Genomic DNA, 27,374 nt, shown 5'->3' with positions numbered 1-27,374 from the left:
TTTTTTTTACCTTACTGTTCACGTTGTGCCCTTGGCAGTGACCCAGATGTGGCTGTGACCCGTGTGTAGGAGCTGTTTGGCTCCTTTCCCTTTAATGCTATTTCCTGGGCCAGAGTCCCCAAGGGAATCATGTCACCTGTCTGCTTAAGCCTGGCCCTAGGGTTGGTCCACCCACCAGCCACTTTCAGTGTTTCCACAGACTTGCATCCACTCTGCACAGCTCACTGAGCCTGGCCCCCCTGGAGAGGTACCTGGGCTGGCCAGCCATCCCCTGGCCCCTGAGCTGGTAGAGGAAGAGTGGAGCCCAAAGGGAGCTTTGCTTGCGGGTGATGCCCCAAGAGAGTAGGCGGTGGGGGGTGCCAGAGGGAAGAGTCCTGGGGCCTCCCCCTAAACTTGACACCTGCACCCCACACTGAGCTGGCCTCCCTCAGTAACACCAACTGTCCCCAGGGTCCCAGCCTGCCTGGACTCCGTTCCCAGCCTGGTGCCTGGCTGCCAGCGAGAGGACTGGCCTCTGCCGTAGGCTTCTCGAAACACGACTCTGAGTGGGTAGGGCCAGAAGACATCTGCTACCGTGTCCCAGACACTGAGTGAGTGGGTGGAGTCAAGAGCCCATTTGCCCACTTGTCTGGGCAGAAGCATTTGGGCTCATGGTCCCCCTTTCTGGGGCCGTCCAATGGTCTGGTCATCAGTTTCTCCCTGTCTGTCCCCTTCCCTGCCCTCCCCAGCCTCGGATATGATTTGCCTGAGGGTGCCTACTTCTCCCTATCAACAACAACACTGAGTATTGTTTTAAATCCATTTCCGCCGGTTTAATGGGTATGTAATATGTAATAGCATTTTCAAACTCATATATGTGTTCATTTTTTATCACTACGGAGAGTTTGCTGTTTGTCCATGTTGCTTTTGGTTCTTGGTCTTTCCTTCTGCATAAACTGTTGTGTCCATCTCAACGACAGTTTGATGTTGTTTAATCAAGAGGAACTTTTGTTTTGATCTTTATTTTTTTTTAAGATTTTATTTTTATTTGACAGAGATAGAGAGATCACAAGTAGGCAGAGAGACAGGTGGGGGCAGGGAGGGAAGCAGGCTCCCCGCTGAGCAGAGAGCCCGATGTGGGATTCGATCCCAGGACCCTGAGATCATGACTCGAGCTGAAGGCAGAGGCTTAACCCACTGAGCCACCCAGGTGCCCTGCCCTGATCTTTATATTTTTTAATTGTTTTTTTACATTTTTTCAGCACTGTTTGTCTTATTTTTTTTTCTTAACGTTGCTTTCCTTTTGTAATTTATTGACCACATTTTATTACCTGAAAATTTCCCTACATTTGAATATTTCTTTCTTCAATTATATCCTATCTGCTTTCTTTCTAATGGTATTTGTCATTTTCTTAGTAGTGTAGGGGCCAAGGGCAGGCTGCCCCATGTAGGCCACTTTGGCGTGAAGATTATTTAGAGTTAAAAGACAATCAAAGCTCAGCAGATTCAGAAAAAGCTCTTTACTTCCCCCTGATCACCTAAAAAGAATTTGGATAGAGGATCTTGTCTCCCTATCACCACAGTGAACTACATTATTATACAAACTGAGGATGGTAGACAGGGAGGAATCTGACAAGGCCTTTTTTTTTTTTTTTTTTTTTAAAGATTTTATTTATTTATTTGACAGAGAGAAATCACAAGTAGATGGAGAGGCAGGCAGAGAGAGAGAGAGGGAAGCAGGCTCTCTGCTGAGCAGAGAGCCCGATGCGGGACTCAATCCCAGGACCCGGAGATCATGACCTGAGCCGAAGGCAACGGCTCAACCCACTGAGCCACCCAGGCGCCCTGACAAGGCCTTTTTGATCAAAATCCTCACAGTCTCATTGTTTCTGAGTGGCCCAAACATTTGTTTACCAAACATTTACTCTTTTTCATCTTCTTATGAGATTCTTTTCCTCCCTCTGAAGCCCCAGACCCTTACCCCTCTCTCCTCAGTTCAGGATGACTATACACCTCATTTTGCCTGACTGTGTTTGGAATTCCCATGTCTATGTGGGTTCCCCATAAGTACAAAATGAAATTTGATTTTCTCCTGTTAATCTGTCTCATGTCAATTTGATTTTTAGTCTAGCCAGAAGGATCTTGAAGGGCAGAGGAAATTCTTCCTCCCCCACAGTGTTAGGAACTTACTTCCCATCACTAGCAAGAATAAATGAGCTGCCTTCTTTCCAAACCTCCCAATTTGTACAAATATTTAACCCACTTGGGATTTTCATTTATTTATTTATTTATTTTTCTTAAGATTTTATTTATTTATCTGAGTGAGAGATCACAAGTAGGCAGAGAGGCAGGCAGAGAGAGAGAGGGAAAGCAGTCTCCCTGCAGAGCAGAGAGCCCGATGCGGGGCTCCATCCCAGGACCCTGGGATCATGACCTGAACCAAAGGCAGAGGCTCTAACCCACTGAGCCACTCAGGCGCCCCAGGATTTTTTTTTTTTTTAAGATTTTATTTATTTGAAGGGCGCCTGGGTGGCTCAGTGGGTTAAGCCGCTGCCTTCGGCTCAGGTCATGATCTCAGGGTCCTGGGATCAAGTCCTGCATCAGGCTTTCTGCTCAGCAGGGAGCCTGCTTCCTCCTCTCTCTCTGCCTGCCTCTCTGCCTACTTGTGATCTCTGTCTGTCAAATAAATAAATAAAATCTTAAAAAAAAAAAAAAAAGATTTTATTTATTTGAGAGAGCATGAGCAGGGGGAAGGGCAGAGGGAGAAGCAAACCCTGCTGAACAGGGAGCCCGGTGTGGGGCTCGATCCCAGGACCCTGAGATTATGACCTGAGCCGAAGCAGATGTGTAACAGACTGAGCCACCCAGGCACCCTCCACCCAACTTGGAATTTTTATGACGTTCATCCAACATTCAGTTCTATTAATATTTTAAATTTATTTCTAAACTAGAACTGATTTTGATTAGTTTATCCCTTCCTGGTTTTTCTTCTCACCTTTTATGTTCAAAAGGAAAAGTTAAAGAATCTGATGAGCCCCCAGATAGACCCTTCCTAGATTCAGCAACTGGTCACATTTTGCCACATAGGCTTTTCCGTTGACTCTGTCAGTGATTATCTGTTTATCTGTAACTTATCTTCAGTGCTACTTTGTTTCACAGAAGCATTTTAAGTAAGTGATGACGGCTTCACCGTTCCCCCAGAAACACTCAAGTGTCAGAACAAGGACAGTCTCCTCCCTAAGCAAGTGTCATGGTCCTGCCTAAGATCTATTATCAGTTCAACAGCATCATCTAAGACTCAGTCTGCATTCAAATCTCCTCATTTGTTCTCAAACTGTCGCTGCTTTCTCTTTTGATCCAGGATCCAATCAGGGATCACATTTACATCTGCTTTGTCATGTACCTCTTTCATCTCCTTGAAATTAGAGCTATCTCTGATTTGGGGGGCGGGGCTTTCATAGTCTCCCCATATTCCTTGAAGTCCAAGCCAGTTGTCCTAGAGGCTGTCCCATAATCTGATATGTCCAATTGTTTCCCTGCATTTTTGTCAAGGGGAGGTGACAGCGTGGACTTCTCAGAGCATCTAAGACACATGAAACCAGTTTGTCTCCTTATTGAGCTTAATCACTTGGTTAAGGCCATGCCTGCCTGATCCCTTCAGTATAATGTACCTTTCCCCCTTTATAATTAAGGAGCAATCTGGGGGATGGTGCTTGGAGATAGTGTAAATATTTGGTTCCCTGACTGCTTTTCACACAATGGCTTTAGCATCCTGCATAAATTACATTGCTAGTTACAAAATGGTGATTTTTTCTGATTTTGTCGTTTCTTCTAGACATGGAATATCATTCAGTAAAGATCTTTTCTGAGTACCACTGCGGACTCATGGATTCTTTTCTTTCCAGTGTATTATAATCCATCACCACCATTCTTATTTTTGATGCTCAGAGAGATCTTTGTTTTGTTTTTGAATGCAACATAAAATTTGGATCAGCAGTTGGCATAAAATGTTTTTTTGGCATAAAGTATTTTAAAATCGAGACATCAATCATTGTTACATTTAAAAAATGCTCTCTGATATTCTTCACCATTTATGGACTTTTTAAGTGTATGACACATTTTCAAGGTCTTTATTTGGTATTGCTTTAAATTTATTAAATTGGCCATCTTTACTATATATTTAATTCTCCCAATTGGAGGAAAATATTACCATAAAGATAAATGTCTTACAATTAGGCTAAATTAATGTTTAATGTTGAATGTGTCTTGTTCCTACCAAGGATGAAATACTTTTTCCCCATTGATTTTTTTTTTCCCAGCTGCATGTCATTGTACATAGAATGCAACTGATTTTTGTAAATTTATCTCATAACTCACCACTGGTATATACTCATTTATTACTTCTAATAATTTTCTGGTTGATTTCTTTGGATTTTCTAGGTAAGCAATCGTGTCATCTTCAGAGCAATTATTTTAGTATATCTTTTCCTGTATTTATGACTCCAATTACTTGTGCTTCTTAGAGGGGAGTCACAAGCATTTCTAGAAACCGGTTGGGACAGGGGTGGGCATGGGACGTTGCTCTAACTCAGGAGGGCTTCAGAGTGAGGCATGCTGGGCTGGTGACCCCGTGGCCCAGCCACAAGTTAAGAAAAGCAGGCCACTCTTGCTGCGGGAGGCAATCTAACTTAGAGGAAAGGGCTGGCAGGAGGTCAGGCATCTTGGCTGTGGATCGGTGGGGGACTCCAGCCTTCAGAGGCAGGCAAGCTGGGGGAGATGTGGCAGAGCCCGGGGCTGGACAGGTTGAAGCTAACCGGCTGTCCGCAGAGCAGAGCAGAGCGGGCCAGGGGCCAGGGGTGGCCGGGAGCCCTGGCTGGGGCTGAGCTTGTCCCCTGCGTCCTCGCTCTGGTCTGGGACCAGTTGGTGGAGCCGGTGAGTATAAGGGTTGGTGGGGCTGGCAGAGGCAAGGGCCCACTATCCTTTTCTTACTGCTCTTTTAAATGGACTGACTGTCCATCACTGCCATTAAGTAGGATGTTAGTACTTGGGTTTTTGGTGTATAATCCTTAGCATGTTAATAAAGACCACCTTCTTTTCCTTTCTCTGTTCAATGCATTTGTGATGTTTGCTCTTTTTCCAGTTGATGGAAGGCGGACCTGATGGGCCAGGCCTGATCAGGAGCCCATCCCCAGAGGCTGGCCCCCAAGCTCCCTGGAGTGGGAGGGTGTAGTTCCCCAAAGGAAAGTCAAGGCACGCCTGTGGGGTGAGGGGCAAGTGACCCTGGGCAGTGAGAGATGACAGACCGCAGGGCAACCCAGGCTCTTAGTGCACCCATACTCTCCATCCCCAGCCTGCCCAGCAGGAGCAGGATGGGCGTTTGGTTTTGTGTTTCCCCGGGGGAAACAGACCATAAGGACAGCAGCTGGGTTCATGCACTGCTCTGCCCCCAGCACCCAGCCTGGCATATAGCAAGGGCGTAGCAAGTGTTACTTCAACATCTGAGTGAATGATTGTTAGTGCAAAGGGACCAGCCCAGACCCCAGACATTAGTTCCTACTGAGCCCCGCCCTGAAGTCTTCCCTTGGTAAGCAAATCCCTCTCTGCCTCTGGGGGCTGCCTGATAAAGGTTTGGGGGCCAAGGTCTTTGTGGTCTAGGACTCAGGCTCTGGGGGCTGGATGAGTCAGAGGTCAAGACCCAGTGACTTGCTGGCTCTGTGACCTGGGCCAAGTCTCTGTACATCTTTGAGTCTCACCTGTGAAATGGGGACACGATAATGCTGATCTCCTTGACAGTGGACTGAGAGAATGAGGCAAAGCCCACGGCACGGTAAGCACTGGTGCACGCTAAGCCCTTTATGTGGGGGAGCTGTTTTTCTGAATCCTCTGTGGCTGAAGGGACATTTACAAGAGGATGTAGGGCACTGGTTATAGCCTGACACCTGTGCATCTGCTGCCCCACCCCACCCACCCCTGTGTGTGGTGGGGGCACTGGGTTGTCAATGATCATGACAATGGAGAAACATGTGAGCACAGCTCTGGGACGGGTACTGTGCTGGCCACGGCCACCAGGGATATAAGAGGGAACTGAAAAGGTGGTACCATCCAGCAGGAGGGAACACAGACTCTTGGAGCTTGAATTCTGGCTCCTTCCCTTCCCAGCAAGTCCTTACTCTCTGTGCCTCAGTGTCCCCAACTATAAAATGGGGCCAGTAATAGAGACTCCTTTATCAGTTTGTGACGCATAGATGGCTTACTGCACGTACGCCTGGCTCACACTGACCACTCATGTCTCTGTCCCCTTGTCACATTATCTCGTTGTCACCATTGCTACTGAGTGTTATTCAACGAGATCTCAGCCTGGCCAGGGAGCCATCGAGGACCCATCACAGCTCTGGAGAGGTTGTGACCACCGTGATCAGAGTCTGCCCTGGCTTTGCTGTCACTCCCACTTCCCCTGCTGCTGGACTATTACCCCCATGGCTCCCCAAGCCCCTCTTACCAGCCTCAGAGGGCATATGCCAGACTCAAAGCTGAAAGCCTGCAGGCCTGCTGTCCCTGGCTGTGTGACGCTACTGCCCATTCAATCAGGATTTCCCTCCCAGGTGTCGTTATCAGACACTCCGGGGAAGCCTTTGAAAATGCAGGTGCCAGATGGTGGCCACCAGACTCAGCCCACCTGGGTTGGGAGTGTCCCCCATGCTTCTGCACCTGCAGGCTCCAGATCAGAATGCCAGCATCCTCTCCCTGTCCCCGTGCTCCGGAACCTTTTCCCGGTCTGCTAAAGGAGCCAGGAACTCTCCCTTCAAGGGCCCATGTGAGGGGAAGTGAGGTGCCTCGGGGGCTCCCAGAATGATGGTAGGACCCGTCCAAAATCAGCTCTCCTCCTTCCAGCCCAGGGCTCCAATCCACTTAGTTTGGGGGAGAGGTATACATTATTATTTCTTTTTTAGATGTTATTTATTTGACAGAGAGAGAGCATGCATGCTTGAGCAGGGGGAGGAGCAGAGGGAATCTTCCAAGCCGACTCCCCACTGAGCCCCACGCAGGGCTCGATCCCACAACCCATGAGATCATGACCTGAGCCGAAACCAGGAGTCAGACGCTTAACTGACCAATCCGCCCAGGCACCCCGAGAGGTGTATGTAATGAGCAAGGGTGCAAACCACGGGTGAGCCCTCCTGTCTCTGCTTTATTCTGCTCTGCTGCCCAGAAAAGAAATGTACCCCAGCAAAGAGCTCCATCAGAACAATGGCTTCAGCCTGCTGGCCCCAAGGAACTTTCCTGGTGCTCTGCATGGGGCCAGCTCCTGGGAATGTAGGGCCTCCCCAGAGGAGAAGAGATGGGTGCAGCAGCGAGGACGTGGGGTCCAAAAAGCCCAGATGTGGGCAGCCCCTTGTGCCCATGATGCCCCCAGTGCCCAGGCTCGGGGCCCCAGCACTTCTCCTCCCCCTGGGAAAAGCTGCTTTGTTCCCGTAGGCATCCCACCAGCTTGCCCCCGTCCCCAGGTGGGTGCAGGCGGCAGTGGGAGCTGAACCCCAAGAACCCCCTGGCCATGGGGATCAGGGCAAGTGGACCGAGGTCTCCTCCTTCTCTGGTGGTGACCGCACGTGTCACCTGCCCTCCTCTCTCCCAGATTCCATTTCGCTGGGGAAACAGCTCATTGAACATCCTGTGCAAAAAACAAGAAGCTGCCCGTGGCAGCGCCCAGAGCAGGGTTCCTACCCTGACTGAGGAATCCTGGCCCTGCAATGACCAGGGTAGGAGGTCAAACAAGTTTGGAAAGGTGCCTACATTGCTCTCACCTTAGTCCAGCATAGGCTCTAGTTAAAAGTTTAGACCTGGGGCCAGCGTGTCCCCAACTTCCTGACCTTAGAACCCCCTACTCATGGGGCACTTTGGTACTAAGAAGTACCTTCCTATGACCTTGTGCAAAGTCTCAGCCTCTCGAGGGTCCGTTTGCTTCCTTTGTGAGCCTGGGACCCCAGCCCCCATCCTGCCCACCTCACAGGGACAAGGGACGGGAAGAACTGGGCCACATTAGTCCCTGCTGTCCTCACTGGCACAGCAACCAGTCCACCGTTGGTCCTCTTGGGGAGAGATAGGGGGTCATGGGCTCACAGTCTCATAGCTCTGAGGTCACGGAGTCTGGCTATGGACCTGAGCTTGACCTGAGCTGTCTTAACCGTCACCTCTGAGATCCTTGTGGGATTTCTGCAAGGGGACCTCCTGGGAGGCAGGACATCACCCTTCCTCTGCACCCACCACAGGTGTCTGCCTGACCTCTTCCGGTAGCAGGAAGGGGGCTTGAGTCACACAGGAGAGTGGGACCGGCGGGATGTCATTGGAGAGGCCTGCTTGGCCTGGCGTGCATTCAAATCCATCATCTTTGGTCCCCAGAGATAATGGTATGAGGTGGGTGGGTTGCCAGGCCCATTTCACAGATGGAAACACTGAGGCTCAGAGAGTGTGGGGTCTGCCCATGGTCTCATGGTACATTTACGGTGAGGCTTTCTTCTCTTCCTCATTCAGGAATTCCCTAATGAGGTTTCCAAAGCTAGTGTTTCCTCTCACGAGCCACTGTCTGGAATTTCTGACTGGCACCGCTCTTTTTTGCTTTGTTTCGAGGAGCTAAACCTCAGCTCAGGGGAAGGCCCTGAGATAACGGAGTTAACTCCACTTTCCGGGTAATGGAGGCTGGTGGGAAGGCATTTCTGTTTGAGTTTAGTTGAAGTGTCTGGGGAGGGCAGCCTGGGGCTGAGGCCTGGCGTGGGGGTGGGGTGGTTAGAACCAGGAGTTGGGGCAGTTGGGAAGGCCAGTGCGGTGGGACAGAAGGGAGCGGCGGGACCGCGGCCTGGGAGGGACCACTGGTGAGGGGCAGTGTTCCCAACTCCAGCAGGCCCACACTCTCTTCAGTAAGCAAATACTCCCATTTGATGTGAAATACTGGGCCCCACACTGACCAGAGCCCTCGAGGGAGAAGCACCTATCGGCCTACCCCGAGGATCAGAGATGCCAACCAAGGGCCTGACACCGTGAAGGTCAGGGCCGGTGGCGGATGCAAGACACCCCCTCCTCCCACGGTGCCTACTTTGAGCCCCATGCCTCCCCCCAACCCCAAAGCAGGCCCCCCAACAGATGCCCCTCCTCTTGCCTTCAGGGCCCAGAAACCTCCCCCAGGGGTGGCGACCACCAGGGCCTCAGCACCCACCTGTGGTAGGGACATGCCACCCACCCACCCTCCATTTCCCTTCCTACCCTGGTGCCCTGGCGTTCCAAGGGTGTACACAAACTGGATTCCCTCTTCTAAGTCTTGGACGGGTCCTTACAGGTTACCTAGAACATCAGAACTCCAGAGAGGGCCAGGGACCACGCAGGTCTGATACATCAGAGTCTGCCCGTCAGCAAGATGGCCCAGTGTTTCACAGGCTCACTGAGGTGGGGGGTGCTCGGGTCCGGCCCAGGGACCATCCATCCCACAGAGTAAATGGGGCTGTGTTTTTCCTCCTATTTCTTCACAGCGCAGCTAGTACCTAGACCTGGCCAGGCAGGCGGGCCCTGGGGCCCTGGGCTGGCTGGGCGACCCAGAGACGGTGCCCCTGGGGGACGGGTCACACCTGTGGCCTCCTCAAAGTCCTGGTCACTGAAGCCCTCAGGCCACCAGCTTCTTGTGCTCAGCCAGGTGGCTGCTCCTGTCCCCCGGGGCCAGAGGAGCTCCCCTCAACGGCCACCACGGGGAAGAAGCAGAGCAGCCCCTGCCGTCCTTGGAGACAAATTGATGTCATGAGTTAGAACAAATGGAAGGGAAACTTTCTTGGCAGCCACCAGGCCTGGCCCAGGAGACACCTGTGTCTGAGGGCCCTAGGGACCTGAAGGGGTGGTCAGGAAAGACCCCGGAGTCTCATCCCCATCCAACCCGCATCTCCCCATGTCCCTCGGGCTCCTCACCCAGAGCTCATCCCCCAACTCCCTCACCTTGCACTCCCCTCCTCCTGGGCGTCTGCCCAGGGACGGTCCCCATTGCCCACCCACTCAGCTTCACATCCTTGCCTGCGCCTCACCCCCACCTCAAATCAAGCCCCCCCGCCACAGGCCCTGCTTTTCCTGCCCCCTCGAAGGCCCAGGTCCCCGCAGCCTCCTCCTCTGGACCGTCTCCCATCTCCCTCTACCATGCACTGTGGGCTCAGACAATTCCCAGACCTCCTTCATGGGGCCCCTCCTAAAACCCCCATCCACCAGAGGGGAAGGTCCACTGGGTCTCCCCCACCCGTTGCTCCCCCACATTTAGGGTCCCTGCCCTCCAGCCATGCAGAGCAGCTGGTGGTTCCCAAGCCCTTTAGGCTCCCCCCCCCCCCAGGACCCGGCCTTGGCTGGGCCTTGGCTGCGCCATCCCTCCCTCTGCCCCGTGCCCCCACTGCAGTGCTCAGTCCCATGAGCCTGTAGAGTCCCACATGGCCACCACCCCTCTAAAGGGCCCCATGGCAGCCCCCACATCCCCTGGGCTCCCGCCCTCTGTGGGTTCGGGTAGCACCTTCTAGGAGGCTGTATTCTGGTAGAATCTTAACTACCAGATAAGATTCGAATCTTATCTACCCCCACAATCCTAATTTTTTTAAAAGAATACCAAGTTTTATTGGTTTTCCCCCCACTGATTTAAAAGTGATTCAACCCACTCTTTAAATTTACCCAGTTAGAAAATGTAAAAAGCGGAGGTAACAGGACTAGCCAGGTGGCTTGCAGAGATCACAGCTTCCAGGCTCCATTTGCCTACAAAAATGCTCACCTCTCTAGAGTTTGCTCTGGGCTGTGTTCCAGCCTAAGTCCCCATGCCTTTCCCTTTAAATCCTTACCCTCCACGAGACAGGGGCAGTTGATCAGAGAAGGTAAGTACCCTTATCCTTGGTCCCACAGCTGATAAATGGAGGTAGTGGGATGCGAACCCAGCTCTGTCTACTTGCAGCACCTAGGAGGGACATCAGACAGCTCCCTGGGCATGTGGCCGTGGCGACAGTCATTTCCACCCTTTTATGCACTTCCCTAAGCTATTTTTACTTCACTCAAAAATACGCCAAGACATCTGTCCCCTCCCTACGAGCTTCCTGGGAACCTGCCCGTGTCCCCACAGGGCAGAGTCTGGCCGCGGAGCTCAGGAGACGTTTGCTGCAGGAATGGACAGATGGAGAAATGCGTGGATAGGCCAGCTTACCTCACAGACCACCCAGGCTTCTGTCCCTTTCATTCCCATTCAGACATCACACAAAGGCCCTCTTGGGTGGCCCAAGGGATTCTGGTCAGCAGCGGCGCAGGCTGTGAATGAGGGGCCTGCTGGGTGACACTGGGACACGCTGGGGGTCTCTCATTGAGGAAGCGGTGGCCTGGGTACGGTGTGACGGGCCCTTCCTGATGCGTAGCCACCGCGGCCAGAGATGGCCGGATGGGCACAGCCTCGCTCTGTTGCGCACTGAGCACCTTCTCTCCCGAGGCTACCCTCCCACTACCCGCCTTTCACCGGCAGCCCCTTGAGGAAGCTTTGAGATCAGGCACCGATGCAAAATGGCCTAAATGTATTCTTTCTCCTGACGCGCCAGCCCAAGGTAGGGCAGCTCTAAGGCTGTTTCCCACTGGGGCTCAGAGGCATCCTACAGGGCCCAGCCTCCTTCCATTCAGCGTCCCCACGTCAACCCAAGACGGCATCTGCTTTCCGGGAGGGCAAGAAGGGCTGGGAGCTCATCCCGAGGACGGTGCCCCCGTCCCCATCCTATCACCTGGAAAACCTCTCCTGGAAGCCCCTTGCGGATGTATCCTCACGTCTCATTGGCCAGAGCTGTGTAACATGCTTTCGCCTAAGCCACTCACTGGCGAGGGAAATGTCACCTGACTGTTTGGTCCAATCAGGGCTTGTGCTCTGAGGTTGCCCCGTCCCCGGGCACCTGCTCCAGCAGGAAGTGGGCATCTCAGCGACCTCAGAGTTGCCCTACACAGAAGGAGGAGAGGGCAGGGGCGACCTACGGGATCTGCTTTGGTCCTTGTCATTTTTCCTTGACTTTATAAAGAGAGCGAGTAGAAGGCTCAGAGAGGCCAAGTCGTTCACCAGGGCCAACCTCCAGGGTCCCCAAGCCATGTATTTACTGGGTCCTTGGTGAAGCCAGGTTGGATGGCGACACTTGCCTCCCAGTCTCGACTCGCATCTATCGCTCTGTCTGGTTTTCTTCTCTCCTTCCTCCAATCCCAGGCTCACCCAGGCATCCCTGCGGAAACCTTACAATCATACAGGCTCTAGAGCTGGAAGGGACCTTCAATATGGTCATGTCATGCCTTCGTTTTCCATTTGTAGAAACTGAGAGGGGAGGGTCTCCCCCGGACCTCTGAGGGAGGTCACTGATGGTGGAGCCGAGACTGGACTGAGCGCCAGGGAAGCAGAGCGTCCCTGAGACTCACAAAGGGACTGGGAGCCCACCCCACTTGATCACCCCAGTCCCTACTGTCTTCCCTGCCGGCTGCGAGGCTTATCCTTACCTTTCTCTTTATGCACCTTCTGTGCAGAACCTTTCAGAGCACCCTACAATTTACCGGGTCCTTTCCTCAGCCATGGCCTCATTTGATTGTCACAACAGTCCCGTGAGCTGGCCCCCAGAGTGCATTATGATGGGGGAAACTGAGGCCCAGAGAAGTAGCATGACTGGGTCAGGGTCACACCGTGAGTGCCGCCGAAGTCACACAGCCTTAGAGGCTCTGTGGTCACTGTCTTGAAATTGGGAATAATTTTTGAACAGGGGCTCCAGCATTTCCGTTTTGCACTGGGCGCCCCAAATGAGGAGGCTGACCCCGAGTCCCCCCACTCCTGACTCTAGAACACGCCCTTTTCTGTGCACCTGTGGCTAGGCTCACAGATGCCACGGGACGGCTCTTCACAGGTCACAGGTGGACCGGGGTGCAGGGACTGGCAGGACCCACTCTGGAGCCCCGGCCTGAGTCCCGCTCCTCTCTGGCTGGTTCTGCAGAAGCTCCTGCCTCGCTTCCCTCCCCTCTCCTCTCGATAATTAATGGAGAAGACCAGTGGCTGCCATCCCCTCCACCTCTGTGCCCTTTGTCCCTCGGGGCTGGGGGGCAGGGACTCCAGAATACAGGGCTGCATTGTGTGCCCTGACGTCAGGCAGCTGGGCTGCCTGGGAAAGTGGATAAACAAGCAGCTCCGGAGCCACCCGTTGCCCTGAGGCCCCAGGGGAGGGCAGGAGTCCCCTAGGGTGGCAGAGGAGCCAAGGGGAGCTGGATTTTACCCTCACCTGCCTGCTGCGGGCCTCTGGGTCTTCTACTAGCAGATGCATGGGACAGCTCTTTCCTTGTGCCCCTGGGAGGATGGGGAGGAGTGAGACTGTGCCGCACTGAGCAGAGCACCTGACACCTAGTCAGTGCTCAGCTGTGAGCTCGACTTGCTGCTGGTACTGCCCCCTTTACTGCCCTCACACCTGCCACCCCAGCCTCAGGATCAAGTGCATGTTAAAACAATTTTCCATATGGTAAAATGAACCTTTTAAAGCATCTGCCCAACTCCTATAAGCACCGCCACATCAGGGGACAGAAGAGCACAGCCCCCAGATTCCCGCAGGGCGCCTCGGTGTGCACGCTCTTCCCCTCCTCCCCCACCCACACCCCCGTGTCGCAACTTTGTCTTTTCCACCTCTGTGGAATCATAGCTTGCAACCTTGGGACACTGCCTTCTTTCATGCAGCATCATGCATTCGAGATCCGTGTGGGCATAGCAACAGTTCTTTTTGTTATAGAAGAGTTTGCTTATCCATCCACCTGTCGGGGGATATGTGGGATGTCCCCAGGTTTGGGCCATTCTGTACAAGGCTGTCCCAGACACTTGTGTACAGAGTCTTCATGTGAATATGCTTCCATTTCTCTAGAATATGGAAGGATAAGGAAGTTCTCTTCTATTTCAATCTCCTGGGCGTTTTTAATATGAATGGATGTTGAATTTTGTCAGTTGCTTTGTATCTATTGAAAGGATTATGTTGGGGGGGTTCTTTTTTTGTTGGTGGTTGAAATATCGTTGATGAACCATGTAACATTCATTTCAGGTGCATAACACAGTGGTTCTACAACTCTACACATTGTGCTGTGCTCCCAGGTGTGGCTCCCCTCCATCACCGTACAATGGTATTACATCACCACTGACTATTCCCTGTGCTGTGCTTTTCATCCCCGTGACTGATTCATCCCATAACCAGCAGCCTGGACCTCCCCCTCCCCTTCACCCATTTTGCCCACACCCTATGCCCATGCCCTCTGGAAACTATTAGTGTATTCTCTGAATTTATGGGTCTATTTCTGCTTTATGTTTGTTTGTTTTGTGTTTTAGATTCAACATACAAGCAAAATCATACAATCTCTGTCCTTCCCTGACTGATTTCACTGAGCATAACACCCTCTGGGGCTCTCTGTGTTGCCACAAATGGCGAGATCTCATTCTTTTTGATAACTGACATCCTGTCGTGTGTATATATATCCCATCTTCTTTGTCCATTCATCTATCGATGGACACTTCCATTGCTTCCATACCTTGGCCACTGTAAATATCGCCTCAACAAACAAGGCATGCATATATCTTTTCAAATTAGTGTTTTTGTTTTCTTTGGGTAAATACCCAGTAGTGGAATTACTGGATCGTATGATAATCCTTTTTTTTTTTTTTTTTAAGGAACCTCCATACTGCTTTCCACAGTAGCTGCACCAATTGACATTCCTTTTTCTCCACGTCTTCACCAGCACTTGTTATTTCCTGTCTTTTTTATTTTAGCCAGAATGGCTTCACACCTGTCAAGGTGTGAGGTGACATCTCATTGTGGTACTGATTTGCATTTTCCTGCTAATGAGAGATGTTGATCGTCTCTTCATGTGTCTGTTGGCCACCTGTCTTTTGGGGGGAAATGTTCAAGTTCTCTGCTCATTTTAATCAGATTATATGGTTTTGGGGTGTTGCCTTCCATGCGTTCTTCAGATATTTTGGATAGTGATCCCTTATCAGATATATCACTTATGAATACCTTCTCCCATCCAGTAGGTTGCCTTTTCATTTTGTTGATGGTTTCCTTTGCTGTACAGAACCTTCTTATTTTGATGTGGCCCCAAGTTAATTTTTGCTTTTGTTTCCTTTGCCTCAGGAAATACATTTACAAAAACATTGCTAAGGCTGATGTCAGAGCGATTACTGCCTGTGTTTTCCCTTAGGAGTTTTGTGGTGTCAGGTCTCACATTTAGGTATTTACTCCATTTGAAGTTTATTTTTGTTCATGGTGTAAGGAGGTGGTTCAGTTTCATTATTTTGCATATGGCTGTCCAGTTTTCCCAACATGCATTGAAGAAGCTCTCTTTTGTCATGGATTAATTATCCATATAAGCATGGGTTTATTTCTGGGCTCTCTATTCTTTTTCTATTCCTTTTTTTTTTTTTTAAGATTATTTATTTGTTTGTGCATTTGACAGAGAGAGAGAGAGAGAGAGAGAGAGTGAGAGAGGGAATACAAGCAGGGAGAGAGTGAGAGAGGGAGAAGCAGGCTTCTGGCAGAGCAGGGAGCCTGATGCGGGCTCCATCCCAGGACCCTGGGATCATGACCCAAGCTGAAGACAGACACCTGACTGACTGAGCCACCCAGGCGCCCCTGGGCTCTCTATTCTGTTCCATTGATCTGTGGGTCTTTTTGTGACAGTACCATATTCTTTTGACTACTACAGTTTTGGGGGCACCTGGGTGGCTCAGTCGGTTGGGTGTCCGACTCTTGGTTTCAGCTCAGGTCATGATCTCAGGGTCCTGGGATGGAGCCCCTGGCAGCCTCCAGGCTCAGCAGGGAGTCTGTCTGAGATTCTCTCTCTCTCCTTCTCCCTCTGCCCCTCCCCATGCTCACATGCACTCTCTCTCTCAAATAAATAAATCTTTAAAAAGAGAGAGAGAAAAGGCAAAAAGTGAAAATCCTGTTCAGTTCGTGTTGCAGGGAACAGTTCCCGAGGCGGTGTGCACCCCGGACTGCAAGAGTACCCCCCCACCCCCTGCCGAGCTCCATTCTTAGGAATCATACTCAGCGTCTCAGCCCCAGCTGCCAGGCTTTGAACTGTGTCTTTGGGCACCTATTCTTTATCTTGATTTACTTGTGCATTTTTTAGCAAGATGCATCCCAAGGTGTCAGGAAAGTCAAAGAGAGGGTTTTTTTTTTAGGTCTGTGAATGCTCAAAAATTTTTCGGTATAAATTAACAGTAATTGCTGCTTTTTCACTGCACTTCAGCTTATCACAGGAATGCTCTACTTTCGGAAGGTGGGGAGAAAACTGTCCTGCTTTTGCCTGCCTTTAGGACCAGGGTGATGCTGCCCTCATTAAACGAGAAGTGCTCCCCCCTCTTCTGTTTTTTGGAAGAGAGTGTGTAGAATTTATGACTATTGTTCTTAAATGTTTGGTGAAATTATTTTCTTTTTTGGAACTGTTTAGGAAATTAATTTATTTTGTTGTGATGGCATTATTCAGATAATTTCATTTGTCTTATGTGAATTTTCATAGCTTATATCTTTCAAAGCATTGAGCCATTTCATCAGAGTTGTAGAAATAACATGTACAGTGATGCTTGTAGGGATCCCTTAGTAACCTTTTATGAATAACTTTTTTTTAAAGATTTGTTTATTTATTTGTCCGAGAGAAAGAGAGAGCATGCACAAGCAGGAGGAACAGCAGGCAGAGGGAGAAGCAGGCTCCCTGCTGAGCAGGGAGCCCAATGCATGGCTCAATCCCAGGACCTTAAGATCATGACCTGAGCCAAAGGCAGATGCTTACCGGACTGAGCCACCCAGGCATCCTGAAAAGACCTCCTTTTATTTATTTTTTTAAAAGATTTTATTTATTTGCTTGTCAGACAGAGATCACAAGTAGGCAGAGAGACAGGCAGAGAGTGGGGGAGGAAGCAGGCTCCCCACTGAGCAGAGAGCCTGATCCAGGGCTCCATCCAAGGACCCTGGGATCTGACCTGAGCTGAAGGCAGAGGCTTTAACCCACTGAGCCATGCAGGCGCCCCAAAAGACCTCCTTTTAAAGCAGCTTTAAATTTAAAGCAGAACTGTGAAGGAAGCACAGGATTTCTGATATACTCCCTGCCCCCACACATGTGTAGCTTCCCCTGTCCCCAAGTTCACTCACTAGAATAGTGCTTGTTTTTTGTTTTTTAAACCAAGAATAAACCTACATTGATACATCCTAATCAGCCAGTGGCCATAGTTTTACCTTAAGCTTCACTCTTGGTGTTGGACATTCTGTGGGCTTGCACGAATATACAGTCGTATGTCCCTCATTATAGTATCATACACAGTATTTTCACTGCCCTAAAAATCCTCCATATATATTAACCTTTTAATGCTGGAGGACTAACAATACCTGCTTTCATTTCTGATATTTGTGGCTTGTATCTTTTATCCTTTTTTAAAAAATTTCTTTTGATCCGTTTGGCTAGAGAGAGATCAATTTAATCTTTCCAAAGAGCCAGATTTTGGTTTCACTGATTTTTCTCTGCTGTTTTTCTGTTTTCAATTTTTAAATTTCCGCTCTTCATAATTGCTTTCCTTCTTCTTACTTTGCGTTTGAATTTCATGTTGTCTTTCTATTTCATTTGGTTTCAAATATTTTTAATTTCCTTTGAGACTTCCTCTTTGACTTGTGGATTATTCAACATGTCGTTGAATTTCCAAGCATTCGGGAAGTTTTCAGATGTCTTTCTGTTACTGATTTTTAGTTTAATTCCATTATGGCCAGAACACATACTTTGTATGATTCCAGTTCTTTTAAATTTGTTCAGTTTCGTTGAAGGGGTATAATCTGTCCTGGGATATAATCCATCTTGGTGAATGTTCTGTGCACACATGAAAGAATGTGTGTTCTTCTATTACTGAGTGTGAATTCTATAAATGTCAGTTTATAGGTTAAGTTGATTAACGGTGCTGTCCAAGTCTTTTCATACTCTTGTTGTTTTCCCATCTAACCAGTTCTATCAATCACTGAAGAAAAGTGTGAAGGTCTCCAGTGATAATTGTCCATTTGTCTGTTTCCCTTTTCTGTTCTATCGGCTTTTGCTTCATGTGTTTTTAAGTCTGCTGTTAGGTGTGCCCACCTTTAAGATGGTTGTATCTTCTTTTTTTGTTTGTTTTTAAAGATTTTATTTATTTGACAGGGAGAGACACAGCAAGAGAGGGAACACAAGCAGGGGGAGTGGGAGAGGGAGAAGCGGGCTTCCTGCCAAGCAGGGAGCCCAAATTGGGTCTCGAGCCCAGGCACCCCAGATTGCTGTGTCTTCTTAGCGAGTCGGATCTTTTGTGCAGTGTTTCTCTTAATCTTTGGTCACTTTCCTTGTTCAGATTAGATCATTTCATTTCTATCATTCCATCTTCAAGGTCACTAACCTTTTTTTTTTTTTTCCATCATCTCCATTCTGCGATCGATTCCATCCAGTGAATTTGTAATACTTCAGTTATCAAATTTCCACTGAGTTCTTTTTTAGAGCTTCTACCCTTCTGCTGAGAATTTCTATATTTCCGTTTGTTCAAGAGTGCTCGCCTTTCCTTCACGGAACATGGTTAACTGCTTTAAAGTCTTTGTCTTCTGGGGCGCCTAGGTGGCTCAGTAGGTTGAGCCTCCAATTCTTTATTTCAGCTCAGGTCATGATCTTGGGGTTGGGGGATCGGGCCTGGGTAGGGCTCTGCATTCAGAGTGAAGTCTGCTTGAGATCTGGGATTCTCTCGCTCCCTCTGCCCCTCCCCACCTTCACGAGTTCTCTCTCTCTCAAATCAATCAATCAATCAATCAATCAATATTTTTAAAGTAGTCTTTAAAATAAATAAATAAATAGTAGTCTTTGTCCTCTAATGATAGTATCTGGGTCGTCTCGGGGCTGATACTTATTGACCGCCTTTCCCCTTGTGCATTATTGGGCTTTTCCTGTTTTGTTTTGTTTTCGCATGTCAAGTAATTTTGTCTTGTGTCCTGGATGTTTTGAATAGCATGTGCTGAGACTCTGAGTCCTGTTAAAATCCTCCAAAGCATATCGATTTGGGGGATTTTTGTTTGTTTAAATCAGGAAACCAACCCAGTTCGGTTGAAATCTCTGATCCCAACCTGCCTTCTGTTCCAATGGCAGTTCAGTTTTCAAAGCTTTTGAGATGCTATTTGGATCCACTTCAAGTGTGTATTCTCCTGGGGTCGGTCTGTTCACCGTCTGCACTGGAGCTCAGTTCTCAAAGCCTTTGGTATGTATGCTCTTCGTCAGTATGACTTTATCGGATTCTATCCCTGAGCTCCTTCCTTTCTGTGACCACACCTTCTCCAGCTCTCAGGGTCCCCTTTCTTGGCCCTTAGGTTAGAAATCTGAGGCTTACGACTCCCTCTACAGTTTCAGCCCTCCCATGCCTGGTCTACCTCCAGGATGAAATGGTGAGAAGAAAAAAAAGAGGAGTGATTAACAGGAATTTCCCACACACACTTTGACCCCTTTTCCTTGATTTGCATTCCATAGAGAAAGACTTTTCTACTCCTGGGGTTTTAGGTGTTTGCCCCGCTGCTGGTACTGCTGTGAGCCCCACCTTTGAGACTGGGGCTTGCCTCGGGCGGGATAGGGCTGGGAGAGGGATTTTTAAAAAAAGAAAAAAAAAAAAAACAAACCCAACATCATTTCTTCTTCTCTCTCTGGCCCCAAAGGACCCCCTTCCTTGGCCTCTCATCAAAAAGGGAGAGTTTCTTCTGAAGCTTTTTCTGTTCACACCTGCTGTGCAATTCTGGGGTTTGGCCTCCCCGAGTCTAGGCTGGAAAACATGCAAGGGAAAAATAAACCAGGAAACATACTGCCATATTAATCTTCAAGCTGTTTGTTTGGTTGGTTGGTTTTTGCTGTTGTTTTTAATTCAAGTTTTAATTTCCCTCCCAATTTGCCTGCTAGAATTTACTCTTCAAAGTCCGCACATAGTTGCTTTATGAATTCTGTCCATCGCCTTTAGTTATAATCAGAGGAAGAGAGAGCGTGTAGGGGACTGACTCCATCTTAACGGAAACCAGAAGCCTTCCTTGGTTTCTAATCTTGGCATTGAATTTTAAAAATTCTAGTGTGTCTCCAAGCTGCATCTGGGATACTGGTTGGAGATGCACTTTTGCAACACAACATTTAAAAGAACGTTTTTCCCTTTAAATATTCAAATCCTTAAGTGAAGGTTGCCTGCACCCCTGCCAGTTTTTCTAGGTAAAAACAGAGCAGAAGACAAGTTTATTCACTCTCTGGTCAGAGCAAGCCCCCAAACTTGTGATAATAATAATAGCAATTTGATTAGCAGAAATGATAACAATTGGTAAAGACCATGAACTTTGGAGCCAAGCTGCCTATGTTCATATCCCAACCCTGCCTCTCGCTAGCTGTGAGACCATCACCCTGAGTGACTCAGTTTTCTCACCTGGACAATGGGAACAATAATAGTATCTGCTTCTGAACTGGTCGTGAGGATTCAATAAATTCATGTGAACAGAGGGCTCCGAATGCGCCTGACACAAAGGAGAGTCACCAAGCATTTGCTGGATTGGGAACAGTAATTGTCGCCATCTATTAGGCACCCACCTGCCGACTGGGGCTCATTTCCCTTCTTCAGATGAGGCAGTTGAGGTCTCTGAGAGGCAAATGGCTCGCTTGAGCCCTTGTGGCTGGCAGATCTGGAAATGAGGGAGGCGTGGGTGGCTGGGCACCGGCTCAGGGAGCATCTGGCTGGTGATCCATCAGACAGCGGCGGCAGGGAGGCTCTTAACACCGCCTGGTCTGTGCTCAGAGAGATGGGACACAGGGGGAACGAGCGGGGGCGGGGAAGAATCAGCCCAGAGAGAAAGGCAACAGAAATAGCAGGGGAAGCCTGGTCATTGAGTGGCCCCAAAATGGAAAGCTCAATAGGGAAACGACCTGTTTCCCTGGCAGCCGGCTCCACAGCCCGGCCGTGGGTGTTTCAGTGACAGCACAGCTCCTACAGGGTCCTGACAAGCCCTGCGATGCCCTTCTCCTCCCGAAGAGAGCCCAGCAGAGGCCCCCAGGCAGCCCAGCCATGGGTGATGGGTGCAGCACGTTGGGAGGCATGTTGGGTGGCCTGCGGCTTCACCGTGAAGACCACATGTGGGGGCCTATTTGTTGTACTTGCTGTGGGATCTTGAGCAAGTCCTTGCCCTGACTGGGACCTGGCTTTCCTGTCTGGGACCTGGCTTCCCTGTCTGGGACCTGGCTTCCCTGTATGTAGGATGAAGGGCAGGGTCCGTGGAATGCACCCCTGGGGGGCATTGGCAAAATGTCATCTGGTGTCCAGGAAAGTTGAGAGGCTTGGCCATCAGGGCGAGGGGTCCCCAGCCACAGCAGGTAAAGATGCTCTAATACGTGGAGGGTGGGGGAATGAGACGACACCCCAGCAGGAAACCCTGGGAAAGCAGTAGACTACAGAAGCAGGTCCTCTGGGGCCAGCAGGACCTGGGTTCAAGGAAGAGTCAACTCCGCCGTGACTGTCTAAACGTCCAGCCTCTGTGAGCCTCAGTCTCCCCAGCTGTAGAATGGGAGGCTGTGACTGTAGCTACTGATCCTGTCGGGAGGACTAGGTGCTGTAGATTCTGCCAAGCCCTCCACGAACCCAGCAGGAGTTAGGAAGCTCCACGGAAGCTCTGCTCTTGTTTATTCAGGGACTTCTCGAACCTACAAGGACCGTATTTATTCATATAATTGGTATTTTTGTTAGGGCAATCTTACAGTGGTCCCCTGCGCCTTCTAAAGGGCCGCACGACTGTTCACATGGCCTGTCCCACACACTCTGGGGGGTGGGGGTTGGTTCAGGGACTTTGCAGCGGCCCTTAGGACCTCCTCTATCTGCCTGTCACCAAACACCCCTGCACCTGTGCTCCAGGCCTCCCCTGAGGTTGGGGTGGGGGCTGGACGGCCTGACCCCACCAGTGTCTCCCGCCCCAAGGGGTGACAGACGCCCAGCCTGCCTGCTGCCCCTCCGGTGGACCTGAGGCTGGGGCGCCACAGGGGCCACTCAACTGGGTGACGATACCACCCTTGACTGTCTCAGAGATAATCAAGGCATAGCCCTCGACCTTGGAGAGGACTGTAGGGGGGAGGGTGCCGGGAGGCTGGGAGGTACCGTGCACGTGTTCACGCAGTCAGTACCGTGCTGGTGGCGAGATGACAGGGGTAGAGGGGGTGAGACTCTGGCTGGGTGTAGGGGAGAGGGCGGGCCTCAGATGGCGCCTGCGCATTGCTATTCGGAGAAGCCACGTTCGGGCTGTGCTGGCGGTAGAGGACCGGGGCAGCTGCAGTGCCCAGGAGGCTCTGGCTGAGGTGGGAGCTGGCAGAAAGCCACCCTCTTCCTTCCCTGGAATTCCAAGGTCCCGGTGGGTACCAGGTTCAGGGGGTCACAGAGAGCCGGAGTATAGGCTCTGCCCACCTGTCATCCCCAGACTCACACCCGCATGGAAGGGGCAGGGTCAGCGGGAATAAAGGTACAAGTGCAGGGCCACCAAGCTCAGGGAGGGGGTAGAGACGCTGTGCAGAGTCCCTTCTTGCTCGCTGCTCGCCTTCCAGAGCCAGCTGGGCACGTGCCCATCATGCCAGGCCACTGGCGGTGACCAGGGCTTCAGACCCTGGCTGCAGCTGCCACCACTGGAAACATGTCCTGTGGGCATGCGGGAGACACGGTTTTTAACGAGTGGATGAGACCCCAGCATGGCCTGGGCTTTGGAGCCTGTGGTGGGTAGGGTGGGCGCGAGGGCATCTGCCAGGGCAGTGTTAACAATACGGACGGGAAGAGTAACCTGCAGACGGCACCCTAGTTTCCACGGTGCCCCAACATCCACCATCTGCAACCCAGCCCCAAAGGGGTCTGAGAAAGAGCTCGTCCTTGCCCTGCGATGCTTTACACATTGCTGGGGGTTCCTGGGAGGAGAGGGAAGGTGCCTGACGACAAGCGTACAACCGAGCGCGCGCATGCGCACCTGTGTGCCTGTGTGACCACGGGCGCAGTCAGCGGTCGGCCCCCAACAGAGTGCCCTGCATGCAGGAGGCGTCCACTGAAGGAACGAATGCTTGCGTGTGTGCTCTTGGGGGGGGGGGGTGGCGAGGAAAATTGCCTCTAAGTTATAGGGTAATTCTGGAAAAAAGATCGAGAAGCTGACTTTCAGGTGCTGGGCTGTGGGGGCAGGGAGCAGAAGGGGAACCAGTTTCTTAGGAAAGATAGTTCTTAAGAAATTGGCCATTGCCAAAAATTAGGAAAACATACCCAGAGCTCCTGAGTTTGAAGTCAGTGGCTCTGGTTGAAGACTAAATTAAGACATCTTTACAGAGAACAATTTGGCAACTGTTATCAAAAGCCTTTAAAATTTAGAGGATTTGTAGAACCATTCATATTCAGTTTTTCAACAAATACATGTAAAGCTTCTACTATGTGCCAGTCATGGTGGGTGCTACCATGAACACAGTGGTGATCGAAACAGACATCCTTGGGGCCTGGGTGGCTCAATCAGCTAAGCGGCTACCTTCAACTCAGGTCAAGATCCCAGGGTCCTGGGATGGAGCCCCCAGCATCAGGGTCCCTGCTCTGTGGGGAGTCTGCTTCTTCCTCTGCCTCTGCCCCTCCCCCCACTCCTGCTCTCCCTCATTTGCTCTCTCTCAAATAAATTAAAACAATCTTAAAAAGAAAAAAAAAAAACAGATATATAATCCTTGCCCTCAGGGAGCTTACTTTCTAGAGGGGAAGATCCAAATTAATATAATTATCACATCAAATATAATTACAAATTGCAGCAAATGGTTTGAAGGAAAAGTATAGGGTGCTACAAGACAGGGTAATAGCAGGGTGCACCCTAATTAGATGGGAGTGGCAAGGACAGACTTGTCTCAGGAGAAATATTTAATACAGGTACAAACAGTGACTTGAAGGATGAATCAAGGTCAGGTGATGAATGGGGATGGGGAGAGGACGAGTATTTGAGATCACATATAGTGTGTCCAAAGGCCCTGAGGCAGAACAAAGATTGTTTTGCTTGAGGAGTTGACTAAAGGCCGGTGTGGCTGGAATGCAGTAAGGGACAGAAAGAGAAGGGGATGGGGCAGGAGGGGCTAGATCATATAGGGTCTTGTAGGCCACATTACCGAGTTTTGATTTTACCCTAAGGGTAGTGGGTAGTCATTGGAAGGTTCTAAACAGAGGAAGCGATGACATGATCCACTTGGAGTGGAGAATGAGTCGGAGGGGCTGAAAAGTGGAAGAGGGCAGATGAATCGGGAGACCTCAGCAACCAGGAAGGGAGATGTTGATGTCGGTGACCAACAGGATCCCAGGGACGATGTGGGAAAGAAGGTGACTTGAGGACGTGGTGTTTGCGTACGGATTGGATGTGCATGAGAGGGAACAGTCCAGGTGATGCCAAAGAACTACATGGCAGGCAGGAAAGGGAGGGAAGGAGGATGTGGCCGGGGAGTGGGCCATTTCAGTGAGTGGTCATGGAAGAGGGGCGAGTCCTTGGGACGGCTGGGGTGGCTAGGGGAGAAAGCAATGAGAAAGTCAAGGATCTGAGAAGCCAGAGGGGCGACCGGTCATCCACACGGCTGTAGAAACCCCCCAAATCAATGATAACAACAAGAGGAAAAACAGAAATTGCCCAACTCTTCAGGGTGGTTAGGTAAATGAGGGTTTATCCACGGGGCAGTGGATCTGACAACCGCTAAAAATATGGGTGGTACCTCGGGGCGGTATGGAAAGGTGTCTGATAAATGCTGGGTGGGAGAGAACATCCCAAACATCAAGAATGGCATGGCTGACTCCTTTGGGCTAAAAAGCCTTACTACAAACTTTATTAATTTTTTTTAACATTTAATTGAAAAAGAACAGAAAAGTGCACCGGCCACAAGCAGAAGGCTCTGTGGGTTTCAGTGTGTGGCCAGCACCCAGATCGATCGATAGAAACGCCCTTGGTTTCCCCCCGCACCGCCCCCTACAAACTTCCACCAATGTAGCCACAGTCTGGACCATAATTGGTTTTGCCTTCAATCTTATTTGATTTGTCATTTAAAATTCTTAAGGAATGTCTACAAATGTGACATAATTATTTCCTCCTTGTAGACAGAGGGGAATTTGACCAAGGGTCTCTCAGAACTACAAAAAAAAAAAAAAAAAGTGGTTAAAACTACGTGTTTTAAAGCAAAGGAAAGTGGGAAACAGCAGGGTTTGATTCATTCTCTTTTCTGGAGTTTCCACAGGAGCGTGTACTATTTTCGTAGGAAAGAAACCACTGAGTGGGAAACAGCGGGGTTTGATTCCCTTCTCCAGAGTCTCCTCGATGAGCGTGTACTATTTTTGGAGGACAGAAACCACTAGGTTAAAAAACATCAGAGCACTGACTTTCCATGAGCCCAGCTCTGTCGGGAGGCTCCCCGTGCTGTCTGTGGACCTCAGCAGACTCGAGTGAGCCCGCCGCTGTCTGGGGCTTGGTACTGAGCCCAGCATGCAGGGTAGGGGCCTAGAAGAGGACCTCTGGTGTCCCTCCCAACCAGCCTCCCCAGTCAGCCTCACCCCAGCTCCGTGAGCATCTCGGGGAGGACCTCACACCTGTCCCTCCTTCCCTCTCACAGGTGGAAAAACTTGTGAAATACCTGGATCCCAACGACCTGGGGAGAATCAACTTCAAGGACTTTTGCCGAGGGGTGTTCGCCATGAAAGGTGAGAGCTTCATGGGAGGGAGTCTCTCAGGCTCCTGTCCACCTGCAAAGGCTGGCCTGACTGGGGCTTCAGCTGGGGCTCCTCCCGGCGGTGCTGAGGAGAAGGATCCGGGGCTCCTGCAGCAGCCGCAGCCATGCAGGGGCCGTGTGAGGGTCTCTGAACCAGTGGGACGGTCACTTCCACCCTTCCCGTCGTCTGTCCTACGGAGAAAGGCTCCCGATTGCTTTCCTTCCTCCTTGCACCCTCCTCCAGGTCACCTCCCTCCCGGATGACCAAACCGTGGGCAGAGCCAGACACCCATCTTCTCTTCTTTTCCCTTTGTTTCCTCCCCTCGCTTCCCCGCCCCCTTCCTCCCTCCCAGCTCTCCCCCTTGAAGGAGCAATATGCCATCCCTCTCTTTTCCCCAGTTCAGAGGCAGTTGTGAGAGAACCCCAGGCATCAGAGGTCACTCGTGGCCACTCTTACCACTAAACTGCTTGTCTGGAGAAAGTGGCTGAGGTCGCCAGCCAGGTAGGCTGTGTCCTCTTCGGAGCTTTCCGGCCACCTGGGAAGGAAGCCATGTTTTCCTGTCAGAATGAGCCATTCTCTGTGGGGGAAGCTAGGGTTCTTGGAGGGTGGGAAGGAGGCAGGAATGACGTCCTTGAAAGTGGGGTGTGATGCAAAGGGAGCTGAGAGGTTGGGAGGGGCTGGCTGCACATGGCCCCCTTAAGGTCTTCCGAATAGAACGGGCTGGAGGACCACCACCAACCACACCAGTGTGTTTCTACACCAGTCGCTTTGCAGGTTTGACTGCCTTTATCTGAAAAGATACCGGGGCATTTGCTCAGAAACAGTGGAGGGATGCCACCTGTGTAACCGAGTCAGGTAGTGCCATCCTGAGGATGACCCTCTCCTAGATGTCCTGGAGGTGGTAGGGCCATTGAGGGCCCCAGGCTCAGGGGAATGTGTGCCTTTGGTGCCTCTGTGAGCCAGGCAGGGAGTATTGCCTTATTATAGCCCTTCCTCCAGGAAGGCCTCCTTGATTCTCTTTGCACCTGACCTGCCTTCTGCATTTGGGACTCTCTCTTTCATGCATTCTCTGTTGGGGTTAGTCCCCGTGGGAGAATGCCTGGAGGGAGGGACCTGTCTCTGGTCCCCCCATGGAGTCCTGGCCCAGCTCCTCCATGGCCCAGTGCTCCATCTCTGCCTTGGAAAGATCAGCTGGTCTCTTGGAGGTTTGGGCCCTGTGCCTCCCCCACAGCCCTTCTTACCCAAGGCCCAGGAACCAGAAGCAGAGCTGCTGAGGCCCTGAGCCTGCGCTGTCTGTCTGTCCACAGGGTGTGAGGAACTGCTGAAGGATGTGTTGTCGGTGGAGAGCGCAGGGTCGCTGCCCTGCACACCGGAGATCTCAGACTGTGTGGAGCAGGTAAGGGGGCGGAGGCCCAGGGGAGGAAAGGGGAGGAGGAGCCTCCGGAGGGCCCGCCTTGCCCTTTCTGATCTTCCTGCCTTTGCTCTACTTTGTTGTGTCTGGAAGACTGTTTAAGTTCAAAGTCAAGAAGTAGCTTTCGGAACCTGAGCAATGAAGCCCCTTGGGAAGCCACAGCAAAGAGGGTAGGGACCAGGGGTCCTCGGTGCTAGGAGTGGGACAAACACCACAGTCTCC

The 27,374-nt window shown here is 50.7% G+C and overlaps 1 protein-coding gene across 1 annotated transcript in view; it reads left to right on the top strand.

Annotated features, from left to right (window-relative positions):
• The window catches only part of RAB11FIP4 (RAB11 family interacting protein 4), a 116,862-nt gene that overhangs the window by 10,882 nt on the left and 78,606 nt on the right, over positions 1-27,374 (top strand). Inside the window, exons 2-3 of the mRNA XM_059147641.1 lie at positions 25,645-25,732; positions 27,049-27,137. Of these exons, the coding sequence (XP_059003624.1) occupies positions 25,645-25,732; positions 27,049-27,137 (177 nt within the window). The remainder of the gene's footprint in view (positions 1-25,644; positions 25,733-27,048; positions 27,138-27,374) is intronic.

The sequence above is a fragment of the Mustela lutreola genome, chromosome 15, assembly GCF_030435805.1.
Source record: "Mustela lutreola isolate mMusLut2 chromosome 15, mMusLut2.pri, whole genome shotgun sequence".
In the NCBI taxonomy this organism is placed as follows: Eukaryota; Metazoa; Chordata; class Mammalia; order Carnivora; family Mustelidae; genus Mustela; species Mustela lutreola.
Note: the sequence above shows the minus strand (reverse complement) of the source record. Positions and strands in the feature narration are given on the sequence as shown.